The sequence below is a fragment of the Nanorana parkeri genome, unplaced genomic scaffold (assembly GCF_000935625.1).
Source record: "Nanorana parkeri isolate BGI_ZX_2015 unplaced genomic scaffold, ASM93562v1 scaffold1973, whole genome shotgun sequence".
Lineage (NCBI taxonomy): Eukaryota > Metazoa > Chordata > Amphibia > Anura > Dicroglossidae > Nanorana > Nanorana parkeri.
This window is the reverse complement of record NW_017308241.1, coordinates 224,512-239,626: the sequence shown is the minus strand read 5'-3', so window position 1 is coordinate 239,626 and position 15,115 is coordinate 224,512. Positions and strand designations below refer to the sequence as shown.

At 41.1% G+C, this 15,115-nt stretch overlaps 1 protein-coding gene across 1 annotated transcript in view; it reads left to right on the top strand.

The window, feature by feature from the left end:
* Positions 1-597: 597 nt before the first annotated feature.
* BTBD2 (BTB domain containing 2) overlaps positions 598-15,115 on the top strand; it is a gene marked incomplete at its 5' end in the record, with an annotated part of 99,197 nt that continues 84,679 nt past the window's right edge. The window contains one exon of the mRNA XM_018572238.1: positions 598-802. Coding sequence (XP_018427740.1) covers positions 598-802 — 205 coding nt within the window. The remainder of the gene's footprint in view (positions 803-15,115) is intronic.

The window sequence follows — 15,115 nt, the reverse complement described above, 5'->3', positions numbered from 1 at the left end:
TTAATTTCTTTGTTTTGATTTCAATGGAAAAGCATGTAGGTCAGAGGTGTGAATGGGCCCCTAATCTTGGGATACTGAGTGGTTTAGCTAGTTTGCCATATCTGGGAACATTAAAGTATTGGACTCTTAACTTTTTACATTTTTATATTTGTGTTTGCAGTACTTATGTACAATCTTCTTGTTTTAGAAATAAACATTATATATAGAGTACAACCATGGCAAATGCTTTAGAGAGCATTATCGGTTTTCTAAAGAGTACATCAGAAGCTCGGGCTCCCTCTCTCTAATTGAAACACTGTACAGAGTCACCTGAACACATTAGGAAAGGGGGAATGGGGTTGGTTAGTATATGCTTTCATTCATTTGTGTCTAGCCTGATGGCTAGACAAAATTGGTAGTCTCTCAATTGGGACTACTATCCCTGATGGGACTACTATTATCCTTCTCCATTAAGTATTCTGTTTCAATCTGAGTTTGGCAGACCTACTCTTCAGATGGTTATTGTGTATGTAATATTTGTGCAATTCTTTCACCAGTTAGCTTTTTTTCCCCCCCCCTCTAAATGCCCTAAAATGATCCCTCCCCTCACTTGTTTGTCTTGCAGATACTCTAGTTGCAGTGTTGGAACGGGATACATTGGGGATCCGTGAAATCAGACTCTTTAATGCAGTAGTTCGCTGGTCTGAGGCAGAATGCCAGCGGCAGCAGCAACCAATATCATCAGAGAACAAACGCAAAGCACTTGGCAAAGCATTGTCGCTTATCCGTTTCCCTCTTATGACGATTGAAGAATTTGCTGCAGGTATTGTCTGTGTTTCTCTGACCAGTAAATGAAGTGACATCTCACTCTTTTATAACCACACACACCTTGTATATTGCATGTGTAAACCAACTGTTAGCAGTGCAAATCTGAGTCCCCCACTTCTCATTAGTCCATGACAGAGGAGCTATTATTTAAAGTTGCTAGAGGGGGACTTGGTACTAACCACACTCTTTGTAGTGGATATTTAACTTCACTTCAGTTAAAGTGACATTAAACCCTCAGCATGAGAACAGATTTAAAAGGAAGAGCAGCAAAGAGAAGAAACAACCATTGATCACAGTAAGGTACACATTACAGTATTGTTTTATGTTCAAAAATCTGAGGGTTTAATGTCACTTTAAGTTCAGTTTTCTCATGAATTTCAAGACAGACACAGAACTTGTGATTTAGACTTGGCGCTTTCAAAATTCACTTTATAACTGGTTGATTTTCGGTAACTTGCTGTAGTGTAATAAACAGTAAAATACTGTACAATCCAACATAAAGCATATCTGCCCTTAGAGAAGAAATGTTTAATGTTGCTTTAAAAAGTATTTAATCCTCTTAGAGATGTTTGCATTTTATTTTCATGGAAAATGTAATCATATAATTAGCTAACAAGGGGTTTCAATTGATTGTAGTATCAATACTCATGTTTTTGGAAGGTCCAACTTCTGTCGAGTCAGTATTGTGGCATAATGTACCACAAAGATCAAAGAACACTCTAAGCAACTCTATAAATGTCTAAATATTGTTCAGAGCACATGTGAATCAATTTTAAAATACAAATTAGACTATGGCACAGTTATAAATGTGCCAAGAACATGCTATCAACATCAGCTATTTTAAACCTCTGGTTAAGATTGGAGACAACGCATGCAACAGCTGTGTGAAAAAGGAAGCTCTGAACTAATCCTCACATGAAATCTTGCCTACAGTAAGCCAGAAGGCACACAACTCTGAATTCAGCTGGAAGAAGGTTCTATGGTCTGATTAAAGCAAAATGTAGCTTTTTTTTGTTTTTGTTTTTTGTCATCTGGCTAAATGCCAATTTTGGTGTAAGGCAAACACTGCACATCATTATAAACACAGAATGTATCCTGTGAAGCATGTTGGCGGCATCTTCATGATTTGGTAATGCTTCTCTGCAGTGAACCCTGCAACGTTTGTGAGGGTCTTGGGTAGACTGAATGCAGCAAAATACTAAGGGGAATGGAGGAAAATTTTATGCCATTCCAGGTTCATATACCAAATACTAACTAGAAGGGTGGAATATACTTATTCAGTCTTTTTTTCATGGTATACAATTTATCTCAGTTTGCAAGAGCTCTGTTTTCAATTTAACACTAGTCTTTGTTAATCACTGTAAATTAGAAGAAAAATTCGCTGAGGTGCAATATGACAAAAAATGAAAACTCCCAAGGGGGGTCATTTTTTATTTATTTATAGGAACTGTATAATAAACATATATAGAGGGGGATTTATCGAAACTAGAGCAAACAAAATATGGAGCAGTTGTGCATGGCAACCAATCAGCTTCTCGTGCATTTTCAAATCTTAACTGAATAAACTGAAGAGAAGCTAATTTGGTTGCTATGGGTAACTGCTCCAGATTCTGTCTGCTACAGTTTTGATAAATTCCCCTCATAGTATTTAGTTGCATTAATAGAATGCGTAGTAGTAGAGTGCATTAATAGAATGAGTAGTAGAGTTAGGTTGTTTGGGAATGTTTGTGGGACAATGAAGGGTTTGTATAAATATATTCCGGTGTTTGGTTGGTGAATGAGAAAAGGGGAGACACATATTCTCCAGAGATGTTGCTGCTGGCTGTTGAGATATGAAGTTTGCAGTAACTATATATTGTACATGCCTTTTTTTTTTTTTAGGCAACCTAAAACAGAATTTTCTGGAACATGGCTAATCAGAAAGGAAATGCATCCTGGCTCATGCATGAGTGGTGGCTCCAATGTGCAGACAGAAAAAGCAGTTTATACACTTTTAAGCATCACATGACATTTCATGCCAAACATGTAATTTGTGCCCGTTGGATTAACCCCATTATGGCAGCCATGGGAAACTGTCCTGTGGCAGAGATGTAAAATTTCTTTTTCATACCAGCCTGTCTGTCTGGGGACGAGCTCTTGGACAACTGTTAGCTCATGGCCTGTGGACCTTGTCAGAATCCAGGTTGTCCATCAATGTCCTGGAGCTGTTGGTGATTTTCTGTCCCTTTGTTGCAGGACGGTCCTTCTCGAGAAGCATCCAGTTTGTGTGTAGTCACACATTGCCGCGGCGTATGTCAATAATCAAGGAGGCACAGAGAGTCCTGTAGCAACACTGGAGGTGTCTTGGTTCCTGTCTTTGGCCGAAAACTACGCCTCGGCTTTGTCTGTTGTTTAAATTCCAGGGTTGGAAAACTGGCAGGCAGATTACCTGAGTCGTCAGGATCTGGATCAGGTAGAGTGGTCCCTTCACCAGGAGGTGTTCCATCAACTCTGCCATCAGTGGGGCTTGCCAGATGAGGATCTTCTAGCCTCCAGGCTCAATCAGAAGGTCCCGAGATTCGCAGCCAGGACTCTGGATCAGTTGAAAGGTGCATTGGTGGCACTGTGGGAAAGGTATTTTCTGAATCTTCTGCCCCGGTTGCTGCAAAGAATAGAGTTGGAAGGCATTCCTGTGATCCTGATGGCTGCTGACTGGCCGTGTTGAGCCTGGTACTCAGACTTTGTCTACTCGCGGACGCTCCCTGGCATGCCCTGTTGCGTCCGGATCTTCTTTCACGGGGCCCAATATTTCATCCTGCTTAACAGTCGCTGGCTTTAATGGTGTGACTGTTGAAAGCCAGGTCCTGAGGGACAGAGGTCTGTCTTCCGCAGTCATTTATTGCTGAGAGCTCGTAAGCCTAGTTCTCGGATAATGAAATGTCAAACTTTGACGGCCTACTTTGCATCCGCGGTGGTTCTCTATTACCAGAATCCTGGCATTCCTGCATCGAGGGGTGTATTAGTGTTTGGTGCTGAATGGTCAAGGGACAGAATTTCACCTTGGCAGTTCTTTTTCAGTGGCCTTTGGCAACACATTCTCTGGTTCGCTCCTTTATCCAGGGTTTTGCTTGGGGTTGCACCTCCTGTTAAATCTCCTTTGCCTCCTTGGGATTTAAATCTGTTTTTCTCGGCTTCACAGAAGTCTTCTTTTGAAAACTTTCAGAAGATTGCTTTGTCGTCTTAAGCTATGAAGGTTGCTATCACTTCAGCTCGGCGGGTGTCTGTTGGCGGCTTTGTCCTGTGCACAGCCATTTTTGATTCTGCATCAGGACAAATTTGTTCTCCAACCTCTTTTGTTTGTTTTGTTTGAAGGTGGTTTTGTGTTCTCATTTAAATTAAGATATCGTTCTGCCTTTTCTGTGGATGTGGTCAGGGCTATTTGAGTCTATCTGGCTACTACAGCTAATGTTCGGAAGACTGATTCTTTGTTCATTGTCCCAGATGGCCCTAGCAAGGGTCAGGCTGCTTAGTTGGCCACTATATACGGGTGGATTCATCAGACTGTGGTTCAAGTTTTTGCTGATAATGGTCAAGAACCTCCTTTTCAGTCCACTGCTCATTCTACCAGAGCCTTCAGTCCTTCCTGGGTTTTTCATCACCAAGTTTGTAAGGCTCCAACTTGGTCTTCTGTCTACACTTTCTCTAAGTTTTACAGGGTGTGCATAGTAGCGGATGCAAGCTTTGGCCACAAGATCTTGCAGGTAGAGGTGTGAGCATCTCTTCCGGTTGTGGGTATGTTCTATTCTGTTCTGTTTATTCAACTTTTTGTTAATCACTTTGGGATTTCCCATTGGTCAAGATCCTAAAGATCCTGCTGTGTCCTGAACGGAACAGAATGGAATGAATGGAAGAGAAAATAGGGTTTTTGTACTTGCCATAAAATCCTTTTCTCTGCGTTCATTGAGGGACACAGCACCTGCCCTCATGTTGGTTTCCATGTGTAGCATGAATGTGTACTCCCATGGGAGTACAAAGATTACTTTTTTTAAAAAGTGACTTTCCCTGGCAACATTCTATTCAACGGATCTGTGACGGACTCTGACATTCAGGTCCTATTTTCCATATACCCTAATTTCAGGTGGACTACATGAAAGGGTCCATCAGACCTTGGCTTTAGTCCTTTCTTTGGAAAGTCTCAACTGCTACCCAGTTCCCCATGTGCAGGGAGTGTGGTTTAGCATGAGAATTGGGAAAGTTGTTTATGTAACTTTTGTTTACGTTTTCAGTAAACAGTGTATCAGTTTTATTTCTTGTGGAAAGGGCAGTCCTCTCATAGGGAGTCTACCAAACAGTATCTCAAAATAGGACCTATGCACACTATTTGCTTCGGTGCCTGAAGCACTGACACTGGCAACAGGCCATGCTCCTACCCATCCAGAGAACATGTTTGGGCTTTTACAAGTTTACTTTTACAAGTTTCTCAGGTTTATGTATTTTGACGTGTTTCACACCTTTTTGATTTAAAACTTCTGCAACAGTTCTGAGTCCTGGGGCTACCCAGTGTGGGGCAATTCCTGTGATGATGGCACTTTCAGACCAATCAGATGGGCCATGCGGTGCCTCAGATAGGTATACAGTGTTGGAGGCAAACATAATTTACCACCCTCAAGGCCCAAAGTGGGTTTTTGTTTTGTTTGTTTTTTCCCCTCATTCCCTCTACTTTTGGTTTCTCATCCGTTTGCAATTGCTATTTTTTTTTATGACTGTCCAGTCTATCCATTCAGGAGATGGAGTGACCACAAAGATTCTGCAGGTTTTGGACCATTGAGTGCTGATCATTTAGTGGCAGCATTCACTTCGTATCCCAAACTGAAATTTAGTGCCTTTTTTGTGGTATAGATTTTTTTTAATTGCCAACTCATTTTGAAGCCAAAGTGCTTTAAGGAATTAATTATCTCAATGTGCTTCATATGCTTTCCACTAGTTATACAGCTTCTCAATATACAGAATTGCCCATGAAGGCTGTAGTCTTAAGTTTTGAGAGATAAAAAGGACAAGGACTTTCATGCAAATTAGTACAATCCTGAAAAAACAAAATGACGAGGTCTTAGTGCTTTTATCCTCATGTTCTCTTCCCTAGAAATAAACCAGTGGTTAAATGCATTTTAAATGATCATAAAGTAAAAACACATAATGCAAAATATGTTTAACGTTTGTTTACATTTCTTGTTACCAAAATCCTAATGAGCTTATATCCATTAATGCTATGTAGATATTCTTCACAGTATATTAGAGGTAGAGTATATTTTAAGGATGTCCAGCAAAAGATTATTATTGGCTTTCCATGGATGAATTGAGAAATTTAGAATAACTTATTAATACACGAGTAACATTTTGTGCCCAGGGATTATATACAATTAGACTGGAAATATCCCTAAAATGGTTTCTTCTAGCAAGACAACATGTTGAGTAATCATTTTGAAACTATACAAAAGAAGTCCATATGTTTTTTGGACATATCTTTTGCTTTCTTAAATTGTGGTTATGTCGACACTTTGTGTTACAACACACTCTGTAAAAGAGATGAGGGATCTTGTGTGCGGGAGGGGTGAACTTGGTCAGCTTTAGTAAGACTATGACATTTGCCGCGCTTAGCTCTGGCTTTTACCGGACTCTGTAGACTACTAAGGATTTTTTATTAATCACACTTCATTGGATCAGATATATAAATTCAGTAAATGTAATATTTTTATTTTTTTACTGTTTAACCAACTAGTTTTCTATTCTTCTGTGTTGGGCATGGCTGCATGGAATTCATCAATTACAAAATAATGATGTGAGTATGTAATAAACATTTTGTATTTTCCCCAAAACAATTATATATTTATAATTCTTAAGTCTATAAAATGTATTTTCTGGGCTTAAGCAATGCAATCTTTATCATGTTTACTTTACCTTATAAGACCTTCCACATCCTCAAAATTTAAATGTGCGAATGATTACAAAAGGGAATGATGGTATTAAGAGTCTCTCATTCCGGTATGTGTGTGTGTGTGTATATGTATATGTGTGTATATATATGTGTACTACATATACATTACACACGTCAAGTACACAATTAGAATAGGTTTACAGCCAGCCCCGTCCCAGCTTCCCTCACTCGCAGTTTCACTCCGATCCCTATTCACAAGAGATGCCTCTTGTAGTCGGCGCTGGATTGGATTGCTGCATCGCGTCTCGGTGCTCAGCTTGTGGGAGGCGCTCGCAATTCTGCCCTGCTAACATGAATAGGTTAAATCATGATCCATAGTACATAATAGTACATAACATGTAGTTGTACTACGGAGCATTTAACCCATTCATGTTAGCAGGGGATCATTGTAAATCTATTGCTGCAGTGAATTGGGAATCTGTACATGCACTATATACTCCATATAGAATGCACTGCAGCAATAGATTTACAATTCTGCACTGCTAACATGAATGGGTTAAATGATCTGTAGTACAACTACATGTTATGTACTATTATGTACTACGGATCATTTAACCTATTCATGTTAGCATTAGATAATTGTAAATCTATTGTTGCAGTGCATTCTATATGTAGTACATAGTACATGTACATATAGAGTGCACTGCAACAATAGATTTACAATTCTCCTCTGCTAACATGAATGGGTTAAATGATCCATAGTACAGGGCTGCATATGGATCATTTAATCAATTCATGTTAGCAGAGGAGAATTGTAAATCTATGGCCTCCAGTGTATTAGCAGTGTGTACTCTATATGTACTACATATAGAGTACACACTGCTAATACATTGGAGACCATAGATTTACATTTATCCCCTGCTTAATAGTGCCCCCCCTTGCCCTCACTCACTGTGTGTGAGAGCAGCGACGAGGCAGCGCTGGTCCGGTGGGAGGAGCCCCAGGTGGGGTCCTAATTTAGCTGGGCCAGAGGTGCCGGACAGCTAAATTAAGATCTCACCTGGAGCTCCTCCCACCAGACCAGCACACACTCGCCGCTGCTCTCCGGCACTGAAGGATGGCGCTGAGCTGAAGAGGAGCGTTGCGTCACTGCTGCTCCGGTGGGCGGCGCTCCGAGTGGGGTCCTCTGGGCAGTCGCCGGCCACCTAAATTAGGACCCCACCTGGAGCACCGCCCACCAGAGGAGCAGTGACGTGACGCTCGGCGAGGTAAGAAAAAAAAACCCATTGCGCAAGCTTCGGCGCTATGTATCGGGGCATTTTGACAAGTACAAGTACTTGTCAAAATGCCCTGTATCGGTCCCGATACCAATGCTAGTACCGGTATCGGGACATCCCTAACGTGCACCATAACGTGGTGTACACCATGCACATGCGCTGCAGTGCGTTGTTAGAACGCAGCGCAGCGCATGATTTTTTTCTTTAAAAAAAAAAATAATTTAACTGTGGCAGCGCATGGCAAAGCTTTGTGACGCATTGCCGTGCGTTGTGATACCTTCTGTTGCAATTAAATATACGCCTGTATCATTTTATCACAACACAAACGCCAACACAGCGCAAAAACTATTTTTAACATAAGTCACTTATTTACAGTTTTGCGTAATAGCTATCAAACCGCTATCAGGAAAACAATGAACAGTAATAGTGTTATTGTCACTCAGTATAAAATCCAAATCTCGATTAGCACTTACAAAGATAATCGTTAATAGCAAGTTAAGTCAAATCTCGAACTGGGTCTACTGGCAGACACAGCCAGATCCTAAAGTGTTATTGTACTGCCTTAGGAGCACTCTGTCAGTTCCCCGTCACTCAAACTTGCAGCCTGCCCTTGCTACCCAAACTTCACACTGGTGAGAAAACTTATAAAAGGTGCAGTTAAACAGCTAGGATGTATTCTCTTTCATTCACCAGTCTCTCGTTTTAAAGGTTAAAGTGAGGGACCATGGGGAACAAAAGTAGCCAGCCTTCAGAAGGAAGAACAGTGTCGGCAGATGATTTTGAGGATCTGCAGCTGAGTGATACACAAATAAGCTACATTTCTGTTAATAGCTATGGTACTTGTGTCAGGGATACCGGCACAGGTGACCCCACACCTGCACAGGTACCCATACAGGCGGACCAAACACGTGTGACCACACGGACCAGGCAAGTATGGTATATATAAATATTTTAATAAACTTAGCAAGCTAACAAACAATCCACAACAGGCATAAACCAATAATGTAACCCCCAACACCTAGAAAATACAACGGGTGTAACAACACAGGAAACAGGGCCCAGGGTACAAGATAGCATACAGGTCTCAGGGTTCAGGCCAGAGGACTCGGACAACAGGGGAAGGCAACGGAATCCTGAGCCAAGGTCCAGACTGCAGGGAGGGTTTAAATACCCTCCCAGGAGCAACATCTAATGGGCTGATTCCTGGCAGCTGGGAGACACCCACAGGTGAGCACTGGAGCTGCAGGTACCAGCACCACCCAGTGGTGGTCTGGCACCTAGCAGCCCCTGGCTGCCTGGAGAATCCTGCAGGTGAGCCCAGGAACTGCAGGGCTCAGCTCCAGCGCCACCTGGAGGCGCTCTGGATCCTAACAACTTGAATGCATTTTTGAGAGTTAACTACTGAGTTTAGTGTCACTTTAATAAGTAACAAGGAGTGTTTGTTCAGATAATGAACTTACTTAGGTGAGTAGAGCTGCAACAACTAATCGATTTAAATCGATTATAATCAATGATGAGAAACGTTGGCAACAATTCTCATCATCGATTAGTTGAAATTCGATTAGTTGATGCTGCTCTCCTCTCGGCTGGTGCTGGCTGCAGCGGTTGCCCCGTCCTCCTCTGCCCCATCCCCATGCCTCCACTGCATTTAGAGGCTGGGAGCTATACCCAGTCTGCTATTGGATATTTTTAAATGCAATAGCCAATAACAGGCTGGCTATTGCACCCGCCCACTGCCTGCTGTCAATCAGCAGAAGAGGACCTGATGGATAACTTTCTCCTTCAGGTCCCTCCTCTGCTGATTGACAGCAGGCAGGGGGGTGGGGGAAATAGCCTGCCTACTATTGGTTATTGCAATTTGAAAGTAAAAAAAACAAAGTTTTAAAAAAAATTAAGTTTAATAAACTAAAATTACAAATACTGAAAAATTAAAAAGTTAAATAAATAAAATAAAAAAATGCAAACAAAAAAACTAAAGTTAAATAAACTTATTATTGTATGTTATTTTAAATAAAAGTTTGGGTATTTTATATTGGCTTAGAGTTTTCCAATTCATAGTATTTTAAAATAAAATGAAACTAATTAAAATGTCTAATATACATACAATTATTTAAAAAAAAAAAGATCTATATAGTGGGAAAAGTCATTTTCAGTTTTGGCCTGCCAAATTTTGCTCCAGGAGGTGCATTGCGCTGCCATTATTTCAATGGATCCCGAATGCACCTCCCGTTCAGTGTGATTGCCCGCACTGGAACGTGTAGCACTGTAATGCCTGCGTTCCAGTGCAGTACGATTTCAAAAAATGTACATTTCGCTATTCTGAAGTAAACTTTGTAACGCTGTATTTGTGTATTTTAAATAAATGACTTTATTCATATTTTTTTAATTTTATCCGATTAATCGAAGTTACTAATCAGCTAACTAATTGATTGTGAAAATAATCGTTAGCTGCAACCCTATAGGTGAGTGAAAAGATTTCAGGAGCGCAAAGGTGAAAGCAGACAGAAAAGGTTGCTCATCCAAGCAGTCAAGCCTTCCTTCGAAGGGACACCATTTGATGTCCTGGCAATGCCGACCACCTCCTTTTCCAGGAACAATAGACTCCTTGTTATATGAATACAGGCAGTCCCCGGGTTACGGACGTCCGACTTACGGACAATCCGTACTTACGAACGGGGGGTCCAGAGTTCTCCTAAATGTACTGGCAGCCGCCGGTACATTTAGGAGAACTGTGGCTGCAGCAGCCTGTGTCCTTTCAAATCCCCACTGCTCTCCGTGCCTGTGTTGGCGGAGGCAGCGGGGACACAGAACGCTGCATACCGCCGATGCCCCACGTACCTCCGCTGATTAAAAAAAAAAAAAAGTAAAATTAAATTAAAAAGACAACAAAAAATGGAACAAAATAGTAAAGAAAAAGTAAAAATAAATAAAAATTAAAAATGCAAACAAATAAAAATAAAGTTTATAAAATTAAAAATAGAAAAAAACTTTTTTTTCTGTGTCATATTTTAAATAAAACATTTTTTCAATTGCATTATAATCTTCTGAACAACAGGAACAGACAGCAAAAGAACCGTGTCCCTTCCCTATGCTATCCAAAACTAAAAAATGTTTGTTTTTTTTGGCTGGAGTTACACTTAAAAAATTTACCTGTTCCGACTCGCATACAAATTCAACTTAAGTACAAACATAAAGTCCTTAACTTGTATGTAACCCGGGGACTGCCTGTGTAGTCACAACCAAAAAGTACACAGCTGCATAGGTAGATGATAGGATTCACTAGCAGAAGCAGCAGATGCCCTCTTTGCTCCTTGGGTGCAGTACTCCTGATATACATGTTTCCTCCATTGGAGCTTCTTCTTTGACTTCTGCAGAGACTCAAAATAAAAGGTATTTCCCCCTTTTTTCATGGCACTTGCTTGGAACATGCCAGAAGGATCCTGTTGCTTGGACCTGGTTTACCTTGTCTCAGATGGTCAGTGGTAACTGCCACATCAACTGGACCTTCCATCTTGTGGCCTGCTCCTGTATCCTGCTTTTCAGTTTCTGGTATTAATAGCATGTCTAATGAAGCTTAGGTTCTGCAAGGTAGGTCTCTCTAAGATGGTGTTTCAAACTTGTAATCCCATAAGGTTTCGATTGTACTTTCATACCACAAGAGGTATACTTTTAGTCTATTGGAACAGCCCACGAACCTATTCTGTTGCCTTCAGTCAGGCATTGTTTAATTGTATGCTGCGGTAAGAGCCAGAGCACTGAAAACATAATAAATACAAGTGCAGCAGAGGCAAGAGCGTGCAGGAAGTTATTAGCATACTAGACTTCTGGCAGGATCAGCAAGTATTTTTGCACTTATCAAACAGATTTGATTATTTACTACAGTTATTTTTATAACGCCAACAATTTTACGCAGCATTTTACATACTGCGCATTCCCATCAGTCCCTGCCCTCAAGCAGCTTACAATCTAAGGCCCCTATCTATCATTCATTCACAGGGCATACAACTATACACTTTCATTGGTATATTTGATTGAAATATATTTAAAAAAACACTGCAGTTTGATAAGCAATGTGTTAGCAAACTAAATTTCATCAAGTTAGGATGTAATTTCTTGTCCTTTTTATATGAATTAAGGTAGTCCTGAGACTTAGATCTTCCTTTCTGTCTAAGGTAGTCTCTTTCCATTGCCTCTCATGCTCTGAATGTGAGAGGACGTTCAGGGTGTATCTGGCTGTGACTTACATACAGTAAGTTGGGTACAATAGTTGGGTTGAAAAAAAAAGTCCATCCATTTCAACCAATAGGAAAAAAAATAATAATAAATTAAAACCTCCATATATAGAACTCTGTAGACACAGTTGATCCTGAGGAAGAAGGGGGAAAAAAGCAAGGTTAAATTTTGCTCCAACAAGGAATCTGCTCCTGATCCATTAAGACATTTGGAAATTCCCTGGATCAACAATTTCTACTGTTACTTATAAATGTTAATAGCCTGTTTAGATTTTATTTTCTAGTTTTTAAAAACAATTAAATGAGCTGTCGGAACTAGTTCCTGAGGGTTTCACATCTTCACTGCTTACTGTAAAGCCTTTCCATATGTGGAGGTTAAACCTATTTTCCTACAGACACAAACCATGCCCCTTGTCCTTTTGTAATGACCTTTTTCAGCCAAATTGGGATAACACCTATTTTGTATTTGTACATGTTCCTATTCACATAGCATAACCTCTAAAAGAAAAAAAAATGCTACTTACAATTTTACTTGCTCTTTCAGAAAAAAGAAAGTTTTTATTCTAAACCAAATTTTCCCCTGGAAAGCAAGGGGGCTGGGGAAGTTAATGATTAGCCCTGTGTGTACTGATCTAATCAGTTGTAGACCTGATTTGCACACACAAAGGGTTATAGATTTAGAAGCATTGTATGTTAATAGCAGGAATATCAGAGTGTTCCTGATCTTTCTATGGGGTCAGCCAAAGTTTCCTGTAGTTTTAAAATTCCGGCGAAGCTTGAAGTCTGTGCAAAATATTTTTCGGGATGCTCTGTGAATAGGAACACGTAAACATATAAAGGAGTTTTCTCAAATTTGACTTCAAAAGTGAGAATAAACTTTGAAGTGAATAACTTTGCACAAAGTTCACTACATGCATAATTTTATATATTTTATGCATGGTGATCATATCCCCCTTAAACGCATCTTCTCAAGGGAGAATACATTCATTTTAGCTAATATTCCTCATAGCTAACATACTCCATGCCTCTTATTAATGTTTTGTACAGGGGCAGAAAATCCCCCCTTCCTCTTAAAAAGGAAGCAGACTTGTCTGATAACGTGTGTGCTTTCAAGAATCCATGCTATAGAGAAAACTTCTATGTGCTCTTTTTTTATTAGTAACCCCCAGAAATTCTATGAATACATAAACGGTAAAAGAGTACAGAAGGAGCACATAGGCCCTTATAAAGGACAAGCAGTGTTAGCTTGCCACAAGTGACAGGGAGAAAGCAGAGGTATTGCATACTTCTCTTTTCTGTTTTTACTGATGAGCGAGATGGGTATGGTAAACACTATTCTAATTTTGGACTAGACAAAATGTTAACATTCTATGAGGAAGTAAGTTGCAAGGTGGACAGCAGAATCCCAGTTGACTTAGTCTATCTAGGCTTTGCAAAGGCGTTTGACACAGTACAAACGGTTATTATACAAACGAAGATCGATGGGCATTAAAGAACCAATATGTACATGGGTAGAAAACTGGTTGCAGGACCGCATCCAGAGGGCAGGGATAAATGGCACATTCTCTAAGGTGGTGAGTGGAGTGCCCCAGGGTTTAGTTTTGGTGCAAATTCTGTTTATCTTGTTCATAAATTACATTGAGGTTGGAATAAATAGCTCCCTGTCAGTGTTTGCTGACGGTACAAAGTTATGCATAGTTGCATAATTAGTCAGGTTGAAAAAAGACACATGTGCATCGAGTTCAACCTAAAGAGATATTAAAAAAAAGAAGAAAAGCCTAAACAGAACGCTATGCCCACGGTTACCTACTGTTGATCCAGAGGGTCAAAAAAAAACTATAAAGCATGGTTCAATTTGCTCCAACGAGGAAAAAAAATGTCTTCCTCATCCCATTAGGCAATCGGATATTCCCTGGATCAACAATCTCTGGTGCTTAATATACCTATAAGAAGTTTAACACAAGCTCCTGGGGCAGTCTATTTCACATTTTCTCAGCTCTAACGGTGAAGAATCATTTCCATTGTGATCATGTCCCCCCCTTAATCGCCTCTTCTCCAGAGAGAACAAATTCAGGTCAGTAAATCTTTCTTCATAGCTGAGCTCCTCCATGCCTTTTATGAGTTCATTCGCCCTTCGCTGCACTTTCTCCAGTTCCACAACCTCACACGCACCTGGTGCGTGCGTGTGTTTAGGTTAGTAAATCACCCCCTACGACTCATGCATGTTTTTCTCTCCCGTTCATTGAAGGACACAGGGTAACATATCGTAGATCCTGAATGGTAGGGTATATCGCCAGGAGTAGGACGCTAGGCACATAACAAAAGACAAAGACAGCATAGGGCGGCCCCTGCTGGTGGCCAAACCCCCTCACTTGCTGACAAGTCTCCAGTTTTTTGCCTAGCGTCAGGAGTAAGGAGCCAAAAAAAATTTCTGTGAAAATTTGTTTCCTTCCGTTTGATTCGTTTTTTCTTCTAGCAAGTGTCCTCAGGGCGACATGCTGGATGACCTTAGATCCTTGTAGTCTCCCCTAGGTGACCGACGAGCGCATGCAGACTCTGCCACGGTGGGTCGGCTGCGACAGGTGGTCCCCATTGAAGCCTATTGGTTCGTCCCGGGGAGTGCATATGATTGGGGGTCCCGGCCTACCTGTCAAAGCGCTCCCCGCAGGCTGGCGATTCTGGTGATGGAGTCCGGTATTCCCTCCGCGGGGGTTTGTTTGTGGGGTCTGCGGTGGATGTGTCGTGGGGACCAGGAGCTGAGGTAAGCTTTGGGGCTGTGCTGTTCTCTGTCACAGCTGCAGCCTCCTTTCTCCCCCCCGCCTCATGGTGCTCGGGCTTCAAGGGGCCATGGATGGCGGTGGGCTCCTGTGCGGGCTTCCTCTGAGGGG